This window comes from Urocitellus parryii, chromosome 4 (genome assembly GCF_045843805.1).
Source record: "Urocitellus parryii isolate mUroPar1 chromosome 4, mUroPar1.hap1, whole genome shotgun sequence".
Classification (NCBI taxonomy): Eukaryota; Metazoa; Chordata; class Mammalia; order Rodentia; family Sciuridae; genus Urocitellus; species Urocitellus parryii.
Window position 1 is genome coordinate 197,318,616 of NC_135534.1, and position 12,699 is coordinate 197,331,314.

A 12,699-nucleotide genomic window follows, 5' to 3' on the forward strand; every position below is an offset into this window, starting at 1 on the left:
GTGGGCTTCAGAAGTGAGGTCAAAGCACCCTTCCCAAGGCAGGTTGAGCGGAGGCGTGGCCTCTCCTCTCCTCACTATATTTAGCCCCTGCAGCTGTTTGTCTCAGGTGTGCTGCACACGTGGTAATCAATCTCACAGAGGACGTGAAATTGACGCATTTTCTGATTGCTGCTTAGGAGCCTCCTGAATTCAGCTGCTGGTGAAATTAACTCACCAGGGACAACGGAGCTTTTCCCAAGGTCCAAATTGCCCCTCTCTGCAGAGTTTGTTCTTGGCCCTAACCCAGCCCAAACAAACCATCTGCTCCTCTACCTCCTAGAGAAGGGTGGGCCTTCCTTAGGGCAAGGCTGGGACTTTCTTTAAGCTAAGGCATAAAAACACGTTTGTTTGGATTACCATGTCCTGATAACCTGTGGTGGCCTGAAGAGAAGGGTCGCTGGGCTCTCACAGGCCTGCTCTGCGGGCCTTGCTCCCAGGCACCCTGGGACTCGCAGCCACACAGGCTTGGATGTACCAGAGGTTCCTTTTTCAGAGCACCCCCAGTTCATGCCCTTGCCAATGACCAACCTCAGGGTCCACAGACTGTGCACAAACCAGGGAAGGTGGTTCTGTTCCCCCATGGGCAAATCGTGGTCTGACGTCAAGCCTAGCCTGGGCTAACCACTCCAATGCACCCCCACCTCTGACCACTCACATACACACTGCATCTGTGCACACCTGACACAGGAACTTCAAATAAAACTTTAAAAACTTGCTTGAGTGTGTCCCTGTAGTATGATGTTTTTAAGTCCTTTGGGTATAGACCGAGGAGAGGGATAGCTGGGTCAAATGGTGGTTCCATTCCCAGTTTTCCAAGGAATCTCCACACTGCTTTCCATATTGGCTGCACCAATTTACAGTCCCACCAGCAATGTATGAGTGTGCCTTTTTCCCTGCATCCTCGCCAACACTTATTGTTATTTGTCTTCATAATAACTGCCATTCTGACTGGAGTGAGATGGTATCTTAGAGTAGTTTTAATTTGCATTTCTCTAATTGCTAGAGATGATGAACATTTTTTCATAATCCACAATAGCTAAACTGTGGAACCAACCTAGATACCCATCAGTAGATAGATGGATTAAAAAAAAATGTGACATATATACACAATGGAATATTACTCAGCAATAAAAGAGAATAAAATCATGGCATTTGCAGGTAAATGGATGGCGTTGGAGAAAATAATGCTAAGTGAAGTTAGCCAATTCCAAAAAAAAACAAATGCCGAATATTTTTTCTGATACAAGGTGACTGACCCATAATGGGGTAGGGAGGGGGAGCATGGGAGGAATAGACAAACTCTAGATAGGGCAGAGGGGTGGGAAGGGAAGGGAGGGAACAGGGGGTTAGCAATTATGGTGGAATGTGATAGATATTATTATCCAAAGTACATGTATGAAGACATAAATTGGTGTGAACATACTTTATATACAAACAGAGATATGAAAAATTGTGCTCTATATGTGTAATAAGAATTGTGATGCTTTCCACTGTCATATATTTAAAGAATAAAATCAATTAAATATTAAAAAAAAAAAAACTTGCTTGGGACCAGCCACAGAAGAGACACTGAAGAGCCACTGATTTTTGACAAGAATGTTATTTTTCAGCTATTTCTAAATTTTTGAGGCTCTCATCAACTCTGCCATCAGGACTGGGCAGAAGGGTAAGCCCCATCTGACAGGTGTGGAGGCTGGGGCCTGGACCCAGGCCTCCTGTTGACCAAGCTTCTACTTGGAAAGACCATGGTATGATTTCTTGGAAAAGGAACTCCTTTTGACATTATGCCTAAATCTGAGTTTTCACACCCAGGCAAATGTGAAAATGAGGGGGGGCTGTGCAGAGGAGGAACCCCGGCGGGAAGGGACCTTCCCGACTACCTGTCCAGGGTACCTGGGGTAAGGCCCCGTCCTGGGCTCACCTGGCTTCTGCTCCCTCTGCCTCCAACTGAGCATCCCTGCATCTAGGCAGGTGTGTGGTTGCAGAGAAGCCAGTCTGGGGTCTGGAAGGACAGGAGGGATCAAGAGGGATCAAGTCCTGGCTCCATTAACCATAAGCTAAGGCTCTTGGCTGATCTGTGAAGACAGGGTGACCCTGACCACCATCACATCCTCCACATGGCTCTGGGGGCTCCAGGGAGGGACTGTGGGGTGCCTGAAGCTGCCCTTGGCTGCGCAGGAGTTAGTACTGTCTCTCAGCAACCTGATGACGGGCTCCTCGGATCAGGTCTCTCCCAGAAACTGGTCCCATCTGCTCGGCTCTGTGTACCAGGCCTGCCAAGACGCTCTCCAGGAGCTCAGGGAGGTCCCCAAACAGGGAGTGATGACTCTGGGGGCAGCAGGAGCAGAGAGGGATGCAGCACAGAGCATCAAGGATCGGGAGAGGCTCAATGGGGGAAAGATTTCCGAAAGACCACTCAAAGCTAGCTGGAAAGAGAAAGGGTGAGAGGGGCACTTCAAAGAGTCAGCACCCTGGTTGGGCTGGGTAGGGCAGGGCAGCAAGGCCCCACCAGTGAGCTGGAGATGGTTCAGTTCGCCTGGACCCGACCAGAATGCAAGGAAGTGGAATGACAGGAGCCAGGGGCACCAGGAGGGGCCAGACACGGGCTCCCATGACCTGGGCTTGGACCAGAAGGTGGCGGGAAGACACCAATGGCTATCGGGTGGGGGAGCATCCTGATCAGATGCCCTGTTTTCTCAGCACCTCAGCTGCTGCAGGGCAGAGAAGGAATCTGGGTGTGGGGTGCAAGACCAACAAACTGGATGGAAAAGGAATTGAAGACTAGAGAGGAGCCTAGGGACAGAAGAAGAGGCAGAGGACCAGAGATAGGGAACAACACTAAGAGGTCAGGACAAGAGGGGGATGAGGCAGCTGGGAGCTGGGTGCAGGGGAGGTCACAGCTAGAGGTAGATGGTCTGCATGAGTGACTTCAGAAGGAAAGCAAAATGCAGGGTCATCCCAAAGGTCACTCAAATGCACAGAACATGGCAGAAGCAGAGGTAGTGAGGGACACTGAGTCAGGGTTCCCAGTGCTCCCTGCCTAGGCTCCCACAAGAGGCCCATCTGCCCAGCTGGGCACTTTGTGACACCTGACCATGGGCACAGGACTGTGAGACAGGAAGAGCAAGGCCAAAAGAATCATGTCAAAGCACAGCTGGGGGCCAAGTCTGCCCCGTCTCCAGGAGGTCCCTGGGCCAGCTTCAGCCCTGCTTTGTTTACTTCTCAGGGACACTGTGACGTTCAGGGCAAAGGTTAAGGATACACAGGGTTAATAACAGGGCTGCAGCAAGCAAGTACCCCCAGGCACCAATGAGGACACTGGGTGGACAGGTCACTGTCATCATCGGGACAGTGCAAATGCCAAGTCCCAGCCTTACCCTGCTCCTTCCTAAGTCACAACAGCACCACTGAGAGGCTGTTCTCCAGGCGACTGTGAGAGGCCGAGCACCTGTAGGGTGCAGGCACAGCCCAAGGCCACGCTGCATGGAGTCCTCCTCTCTGGAAACCTGCGAGGGCTCAGCAGCAGGCTCAGGGCGAGATCTGAGGATCAAGTGACTCCTGAGACCTGGCCTGTCCCACGGGGGAGTTTGGGACCCAGGCTCTGAGGCTCCACACAAAGTGACTGAATCATCCCCTTGGAATGCAATGAATCATTTAAGGAGATTCTTCAAACTGCAGAGCCAGTGAGAGCCAAGGTCACCCAGGACAAACGTGGAGCCCAGCAACACACCAGCCATCCCTGCCCCAGACCCACGGCAGCCTCCCAGAGCTCAAGGCCTTTCCACGCCTCACCGCAGAGCACCTGAACCTCTGTGGCCACAACCATGAGCCACTTGTGGATGGAGAACACGGAGGGAAAGAGACTTCCTTGGGCCAGGCAGCCATTTCTCCCCTTTCTCCCTCAGCCACCAGAAGCCTCAGCTGGAACAGAGACGCGTGATCTCGGGGCCACAAGCTTTATTAGCTTCAAGTCCTCAGGAGCCAGGTCTGTTGGGACTGGCTGTTCCTGGATGGGCACCCCCGGGCCTCAGCTAGAGAAAAGGAGGGGAAAAAAAGGAGGGTTTTAGGTCGAGGGGAGGGTTTCGGAAATAAGATCCCTGACAGAGTTAAAAGCAAGATGTGATTCTGAAACTGCTTTCTAAGACTTATTAGTTTGACCAGCAAATATTAACAGAACAAAGTGACAATGAGATCATACTGTATTCATTCATTCATTCTAGAAAGATTTAACAAAGTCCTACTATGTGCCAGTCAATGGCTGCTGCTTTTTTCCCTGGTAAAAACAGCAAACAAATCTAAAAACCAGAGCAAATACTGAAGATAGGCATGAAACCTGTCATTCTTTGTTGGCAGAAAAATACAACTCTATATGGAGGACATGTCCCTTGGTTCCACTTCCTAATTCATTTTTCAAAAGAGATCATTTCTGGTCCTGTACCCATCCCCACCCACTACGTGGCTTTAAGTAAAAAAAAAAAAAAAAAAACAGACAAAGGAATGAAGTTACCTCTAGGTTTCCTCTGGCCTTCCGAAGGACCTTGTGGGTTACAAGCACTGGGGAGAAAGCAAAGAACAAGATGATCAGAGACCAGATGTCGGGAGGGCAGTGAAAAAGCCCAGTTCAGGGAGGAGAAGCCCAACTTGAAGGCTCTGACGCATGAACCACCCTGAAGAATCCAGAACAGAGAGGAGCATGAGGGTCTACCTGTCCCCTCTTGGGGCCCAGCACAAATGACACATCAGAAAGGGTGGACCACTGACACCTCTTTCAGTCCCCACAAAGCCAGTCTCATAGGGAGGCACCAGGCGGAGCATGCCAAGCCACTGTTAGGGGCAATACCAAGGCTCTGCAAGGCCACCTGGTAACCCAGGCAACCTGATGGCTCTTCTCTGTGGGCCAGGGAGGTCCGTGGTGCAGGGCAGGTCCAGGCATTCATGGTGTCCTGAGCCCTCTGAGAAGCAGAGGGGGAGCAAACCCATGTGTGGAGACCCATATCAAGTGCTGAGGGAAGTTAAGCAGAGGTGGGGTTTCACACTGCCAAGTTCCTAAGCCTGGGGGGAGAACCCTGGGCGGTTTGGCTGCCCCCACCTTCCAGATGGCAGAACAGCCCCCATGGTCTCCCTGGGGAAGCTGCATTCTGCCTGGACGGGAGCAGGCTGGTGGGTGATCTCAGAGGATGCTGCCCACTGACACCAGAGCTGTGTACTGAGCAGGCCTGCAGAACTGGAACTCCAGAGAGCGGGAGTGTCCACCTCTCAGGAGAGCAGCTGAAGGAGCACCACCTCCTCCTCCATCTTTTCTTGTCCAACACAAACTCCAGCGACGGCAGGGACGGCACTGCTGAGCGGATTCTGAGCTTACCAGGAACCTATTCTAAACAGGCTTGGTGAGGGTCAGGGAATCAGCCCCGTGCCCAGTGGCACAGGCACAAGCCCTGGATCCGGGCCTTTGGCCAACAGCACCTGCAGCTAAAACAGACTGAAACCAACACCATGTCCCAGCTTCCCAGTGGCGTGTTCACAGCAGGTAATCTGTGGGGACCTAGAGAAAATATTTTTTATGCTTCACAAAAAATTCTACCTAGGGTAATAAAATCTACTTGCAATCTGCACCATCAGGGGAAGGGACAGGCCGTGTGGGCTTTAACTGAACAAAATGAACTTCAGAAGTGGCCACTGCTTCTCTGTACCTCCACTCCCCACTGAAGTCTGCAAGCAGAAGTTCATAACCTGGGGCCATGGGTGTGCTTTGGAGAGTCCTACATCCTGGATATGACGTGCGGGTCTATATGTGGGTATGAATGTGTGCATTTTTCTGGGAAAGAGACCACAGCTTTCTCAAAATTCACCAAGGGGCCTGTGACCCAGAAAAGATTAAGTATCATGATACTGAGGTTAAAAATAATCTTGAAAGAGTACTGAACATACCGAGAGAACAAAACTCACCATATGAGCTAAGGGTTACCTCACTTAAGTTTTGATGTAGCCCTTACATCTGAACAGCACCACCCACGTTCCCAGGTACAGAAATCCCCACTGTGACGAAAAGACTGAGGGACAGAGAGGTAAAGAATGTGTCCCAAATCAAGCCTTGTCCCAGCACAAAGAAGAGGCTCACACCCTAGGGTCACATGAGTCAGGCCAGGGCTCCTCCACTTCAGGGGAGGCTGGCAAGGAAGATGCCCACCTGAGGGTGCCCCACCTGGCCAACTAGGTTCACCTCACAAGCCCGGATCACTGTCCTCACTTGGCAAATGAGGGCCTGAGGCTGGTGTTTCCAGGTCACATACCCAGTGAACAGCAGAGTCCTAAGTCTCACCAGGTCACCCTTTCCCTACTTTCCCCTATAGAGCCTGGGAGGACACAGGCAGGGACAAGCCCTAGCCCTTGCTTGTTCCTGTCACTGTGTGGGCAAGGAAGAGGGAATGCTACCAGCCTTCATTTAGTCACTTCAGTGCCAGAAGCAGGCCCATGAGGCTGGCAGTGTTGAGGAATTCCCAAGGGCCTGACTGGTCAGGACGAGCTGCCGAGCCCGGGAGGGAGGAGGCCGAGCCCGGCCAGCTGCAGCTGCCCACTGGCTGGAACAAAACGCAGAGACGGCAATAGCTCGTCAGATGGGAGATGCTGTGAGATGTTCTCAGGCTTGCTCTGAATGACCTCTGTACCTTAGATCATCTGGATTAACTGAGAGAGGGAAGCAGCTCTGTCCCCGCACTGTGCTAAGGACAGTTCATATCAGGAGCTTCACATTCCTCTACAGATAAGAGACAGAGGTACTTTCTATGCAGCATGATTAGAACCCAGGCCTATGTGTGTGGCCAGTGTGAGTCCTTTGGAATTACTGTCTCCCCTGGGGATAAGGAAACTGAAGTCAGAGCTTTGCACTGTGCCCATTCACAATGCCTTGCTCGCTGACCCAGGACACAGGGTGTGGCACTGTCTGCTGTGGTCACTAGACTCATGTGAACCTCATGCCTGCTTCTGAAACCTCCTTGTGCTCTGCCGCTATCCTAGCCAGGCTGCAGAGGAAGAGGGTGCCGGGGCAGAGTTCTGCTTCCCAGCCTCGGGGGCCACACAGAGCATCACTTCGGCCCCCTGCTGCCCAGAAGTCTGACCCAATGTCCCATGGCTACCTTGACATGGCCATGACTGGCACTGTCTGCCCTGGAAGTGACATGAACACCCTAGCCAAAACCTCATGACACCCACCACCCTGCTGGACCGACCCCTCACTAGCTTCCCAACCTCCCCATTTCTCGACAGCCTTGCCTTGCCCCAAGAGGCCTCCCCACTGCCCACCTGAGGGACTGTCACAGCAGAGCTCTTTCCTGCTGCATGGCCCTCCATGCTCGGCCATGGGAGCTGCTGACACTCAGTGGATGGTATCAGTCTCTGCTGCACCTTCAGCTTGTCCCATAAGGCTCCTCAAAGGCCCTGGTGTGTCCTGAGCATGTTCCAGAACACTCTACTCTCCTGCCTCCTGGGCTGGCACAAGGCCACAAGGCCGTCACCAAAATCCTGTTCCTGCCCCGTTGCTGTCTCAGCTGTCCATCCCTCAAGGCCCAGTCAGTCCTGAACCAGAACCTGGCCAGGCTCCCGAGGCACTCAGCAGTGCTCCCACAGCTAAGCTGTGTAGCCCCCCACCCCCAGTTACCCTGAGCTCCTGGCCAGCAGGAGCGCCTGTCCCCGGGGCTGTGCCTGCTCATAAGTGAGCTTGCTGCACTGTAGTTCGCTCTGCCCATCTCACCGAGTCCACTTTTGAGAGTCTCCCAAAACAAGCAAACTAACATGCAGGCAGCGTGGGCCCAGCCATGGTAGGGTCACCAGGAGGTGCTGATGGGAGCTGCCTTGAGCGGTGCTGAAGATTTAAACCAGGGACCAGGTGAGTGGCTAGGCCAGAGCTGGGACTGACTGGCTCTCTGATCCTGGGGCTCCGCACCTGCCTGAAGAAGGGTTCCTCAAGTCCATGACCCACTCTGATCCCGCGTCCTTGCTGTTATGTCCTGCTCTCTGGTAGAGCACCAAGCCTCTTCACTGACAGGCATGGCGGGCCGACCCTCTGCTGTACATGCCAGCCTCCCCAAGCCTGTCACAACACAAGGCCCAGTCCCCAGGCTCCTCCTACCTCGACCTGTCATAGGCAACCAATAGAAACACTTCTGGTTTCTTGCCTTTATCCCTGCTATTCCTAGCCTGGAATGTCACCCCCTGTCCTACCTGATGACATTCACTCCCTTTAGATTTGGCTCAAGGATCATTTTATTCAGGATGCTCACCTCCCAGGCAGTGACACCCACCCCACTGCCATCTCCGTGCTCCCATACCACATGCGCCATATACCCATCTCCCCAGTGAGAGGACCATCCCTGCCACCAAGACATGGGAAGTGAACAGACGAGTCTGGGCAGGTCAGGAAGAATGCAGCATAAAAAGACACCCGAACCAGGGGGCCTCATCACCACTGGTCTGGGCTCCAGTGTGGCTAAGCCAGGGCAGGATGTCAGCCCGAGGGGCAGGAAATGGTCAAGCATAGCGGCTACCCACACTGCTCACTCACACTGGTCAAAGATGACTTTTTCCTGGTGCTTGCTCTGCTGCAAAAGCCTCATGCTGTTCTGCAACTTCTTTTCTTGTTCAAACAATTTGTTCTGTAGTTTAGTGATCTCTGCTTTCATTTCTTCAATCTAAAGAGAAAAGGAATTAGAAAACTGAAATAAGAATATAAAATGTCACATCACATAGGAACAATTGCAAAATCAGATAAAAAGATGCTCAAGGTCACTAACAGAGATATTTAAATAAAAACTAGAAGGCTTTCTCTGTCCATCAGATTGGCAAAACTGGATAAAATACAGATCAGAGAAAGCAGTCTTATGACCACTGTAAAACTGCAAATTGGCAAGGCCTTTCAGTAACACCTGGCAAGATCTACTATAAGTGCATGGCCATCTCTGAACCAGCAAGTCTACACTACAGCATTTAACCCCAAAACAACAGCCGTACAAGCACAAGAAAGTTGCTGGTTGTCCATGGATGTCCACTTCAGCATTGTTAGTGGTAGCAGAAATAAAAAAAAAAAAAAAACAATTTGTTTAATATGGATCTAAAATAAACTGTGGTACTTACACAGAAAGAAGTCATTCTGCAGCTATTAAAATGAGGTTGTAGAGCTCTATTTATAGATGTAAATATCAATATATATAAAAGATTGTAATGAGAGAGAAAAAGAGCCCAGAACAACAGAGGCTGCCCTCTGCCTCCACAGCACTCATTTCACAAATCTGAACCCATTTCCACAGCCACAGAGCTGGAGGTCAAAGGCCACAAGATGCTAAGAGTGTCTCCAGGAGGCGTGATTTCAAATTTTGTTGTTGTTGTTTAATAAAAACTCTTATGCTTATTTTTAAGTTTTGTGTTTAAATCTTGAAAAAAATAATACAAAACTATTACTTAGTGAGTGTGATCCATTAGGAGGACCTACTTTGAATTTTCAGAGTAGAGTAGAGGTGGGAGGCCACACTGGGTTCCCAGTGCTCAGAGGGGGACTGAGACACTTTAACCAGCTCCCTTCTTCGTGGCAAGAAAGCCTGGCACCTGCTTCTCCCTGGCTGCACTCAAAAACCTCTGCTCCAAGGGGAGATGCTGAGTTGGCAGCTTATGAAGAGTCCCTTTAGTTTATTCTCAAACTTATTTATGGTAGTTGTAACAGAATTACAGAATCTAATTAAATATTAAGTGAACCTATGAAGCCTGTGTCTGGATAGAGAGAACCGACTATGAAAACTAGCATATGCTTCAGAAAGACCAGAGAAAGGCGAGCCACTGAAAAACACATTCTGGCAAATTAGGTGTGGGTGAAACAACTATACAAGATGTGGGAGGAACACAGTCTAGAAGAATTCTAAATTCAGATTGCTTCACAAGTGTCTAAGTTTCTCTTCATCTTAAAGAAACAGAAATTGGAAGTGACAGACATACATTATGGATGTGGCTTATGAAAGTAAGGACATGTGGAACTCCAAACAGCAGCCCCATAGTCAAAGAAAAGGCCCTGGCCCTCCATCAAAAGAATGGTAAAAGTAAGTACATTTATCTGTTTAAAGTTAAACCGAAATGTTTAAGGTATGTTTCACTTTTTGATTCCCTACCTTAACCACTTTTAAGATTAGCCAATCATGTCAACTAGAGGGTCTTCAGTGCTTCCAGAACAGACCCTAACCCAGACATCAGGTCTGCACGGTTCTCTCCTGCTATCCAGGGCCCACAGAGACTTGGGCTGTGGTCATAGCTCCATCCTAGGACAAACTGCCCTGCAGTCAGAGCCTTAACTCCACACCTGTGACACTGGAATAACCACCCCTGACCCACCCATCACACTGCAGGAGGATGAGACTCAGAGGAGTCCATGGAAGCCGGGAATGGCCACTTCACTCCTGGCCTGGCTAACCCATTTCTCTTTCTATAGACAGCTCAGCTGTCCCTTCCTGCAGGACGCTTCACCTGATGCCCCTTCTGCACCAGGAGCTGAGGCTCCCCATAACTGCCCACATTCAGGGGACTGTAGCAACTGGTCGTCACAGGCCTGCATCCCCTGTCAACTACCAGTTCCTCCTTTCCTCGATCACCTTTGCCTGATGCAGAGCAGGTGCTGTGACGTGCCTGCCAACTGGAAGGCTCGCCTTTCATTGGCACTCTCCTAACACCCTGTACACATCCTGTCCAGCACTTAAAACCACAGATTGTAATAATTTATATCTGCTGTGCCACTGGATTCAATCCTTCATTTTTACAGCATTAAGATACTTTAGAAAAAACAGCGAGAGCTCCAAAACACAGCTCTGCCACTTCCCAGCTGTGTGATGCTGAAGCAAATCATTTAACTCCTTGGAGTTTCAGCTCCTACTTCTGGAAAATGCAAACAAGATGACCTAACTCCAAGCCAAGCACGGTGGCACATGCCTATAGACCCAGCAACTTGGGAGGCTGAGGCAGGAGGATCAAAAGTTCAAAGCCACCTTCAGCAACTTAACCAGGCTCTGTGTAACTTAGTGAGACCCTGTCTCTAGATAAGGGCTGGGGATATGTGGCTCAGTAGTCAATTGCCCCTGGGTTCAATCCCCAATACCAAAAACAAGACAATAACAATAACCCAAAAAAAACCCCCTAACTGAAGATAGTGGAGTGGATTTTGAATGCTCACAAAGAAATGATAAATGTCTGAGGTGGATATGCCAATGACCCTGATCTGACCATTATTCATGACACATGTGTACTGAAATGCCACACTTACCCCTAAATGTGCAATTACTATGAATCAATTAAAAATAAAAACATTTTAAAATAAAATAAAAAAATAAGAACATCTGATTCTTATACCTCAATTTAGAAATTTAAAGTAAAAAACAAAAAACCTAATTCCCCAAGGTCGTGGTAAAGGGGTAAAATAAGATGTATATGAGCAGTGCCCAGTACCAACAGTCACTCAACAGAATAATTCTTGTTTTCTTTTTTCTTTCCTTTCATTCTTTTTAGTTAATAACTGACAACTTTACTGAAAAACAGTAACATTTTAAAGAAATTTTTCAGAATGCAACAATATACATGAATAAAATTTAAAAAAATTCAGGATACTGAACATTTCAGAGCATAATGTAGTATCTATTTATCGATAACAGAGGAATTAGGAAATGCTTATGCAAGTAAGAACACTCTTGACAATATCAACAGAACAATTCAGTGAGCATCGCAGAGCCAAGAGCAGAGATGGAAGCCCCTCCCCCCCAGGAGCACAAAATCCTCCACCAGTGTCTCGAAGCCTGGCTTCTGGGAAGAGTTTTTGTTTGCTTGCTTTCCTTTTTATGAGGAACATCTCAAAATGTTTATGCAAGTAGAAGAAATTGGATAATGACCCTCCCCCCAGGAACCTGTCCAGTTTAGCAATCATCAACTCAAGGCCAAAATTATTTCACCTACACCCAAGCTCCTTCTCTCTCTAAAATTAATTTGAAACTAATCCTAGAAACTAATCATATCATCTATTATATAATATTATATATATATATATAATATATATATAATATATATATATATATATGCATGTATATCTAGGGAAAAAAGATTTTAAAACACCATAATATCATTAGCTCACCTAAACAATGAACATAATTCTTTAGTACAGGTTGAACATCCCTAAAATCAAAATCCAAAATTCAAAATGCTCCAAAGTCCAGAACTCTTTGAGCCAATGCATTTTGAGCATTTTTAAAATACTTTTTTAGTTGTAGTTGGACACAATGCCTTTATTTTATTAATTTATTTTTATGTGGTGTTGAGGATCGAACCCAGTGCCTAGGCAAGCATTCTACCAATGAGCCACAACCCCAGCCCCATTTTGAGCATTCTGATCTTTAGATTAGGGATGCTCAACTCAAAAATTCTTTGCAAATACTTCAAAATCTGGAAAAAAAAAATCCAAAAAAAGAACTACTTCTGGTAGTTTCAAATAACAGATACTCAATAGGTATCCCCAAATATGGAGTTAATAGACACATTTCCCTGATTGCTTCATAATTGTACTTTTTAATAATTGGTTTGATTCAAGATCCAAGTAACATCCATATTTTGAATTTGTTGTTTCTTAAGTTTCTTAAGTTTTTAATC

At 48.4% G+C, this 12,699-nt stretch overlaps 1 protein-coding gene across 4 annotated transcripts in view; it reads right to left on the bottom strand.

The window, feature by feature from the left end:
- Window positions 1–3,764: 3,764 nt before the first annotated feature.
- The window catches only part of Cdk5rap2 (CDK5 regulatory subunit associated protein 2), a 181,016-nt gene continuing 172,081 nt past the window's right edge, over window positions 3,765–12,699 (bottom strand). For all 4 annotated transcript variants that reach the window (XM_077797085.1, XM_077797084.1, XM_026408635.2 and 1 more), the window contains 3 exons: window positions 8,597–8,723; window positions 4,547–4,593; window positions 3,765–4,070 (listed from right to left, as the gene is read on the bottom strand). In XM_077797085.1, the coding sequence (XP_077653211.1) occupies window positions 4,014–4,070; window positions 4,547–4,593; window positions 8,597–8,723 (231 nt within the window). In that variant the 3' untranslated portion in view covers window positions 3,765–4,013. The remainder of the gene's footprint in view (window positions 4,071–4,546; window positions 4,594–8,596; window positions 8,724–12,699) is intronic.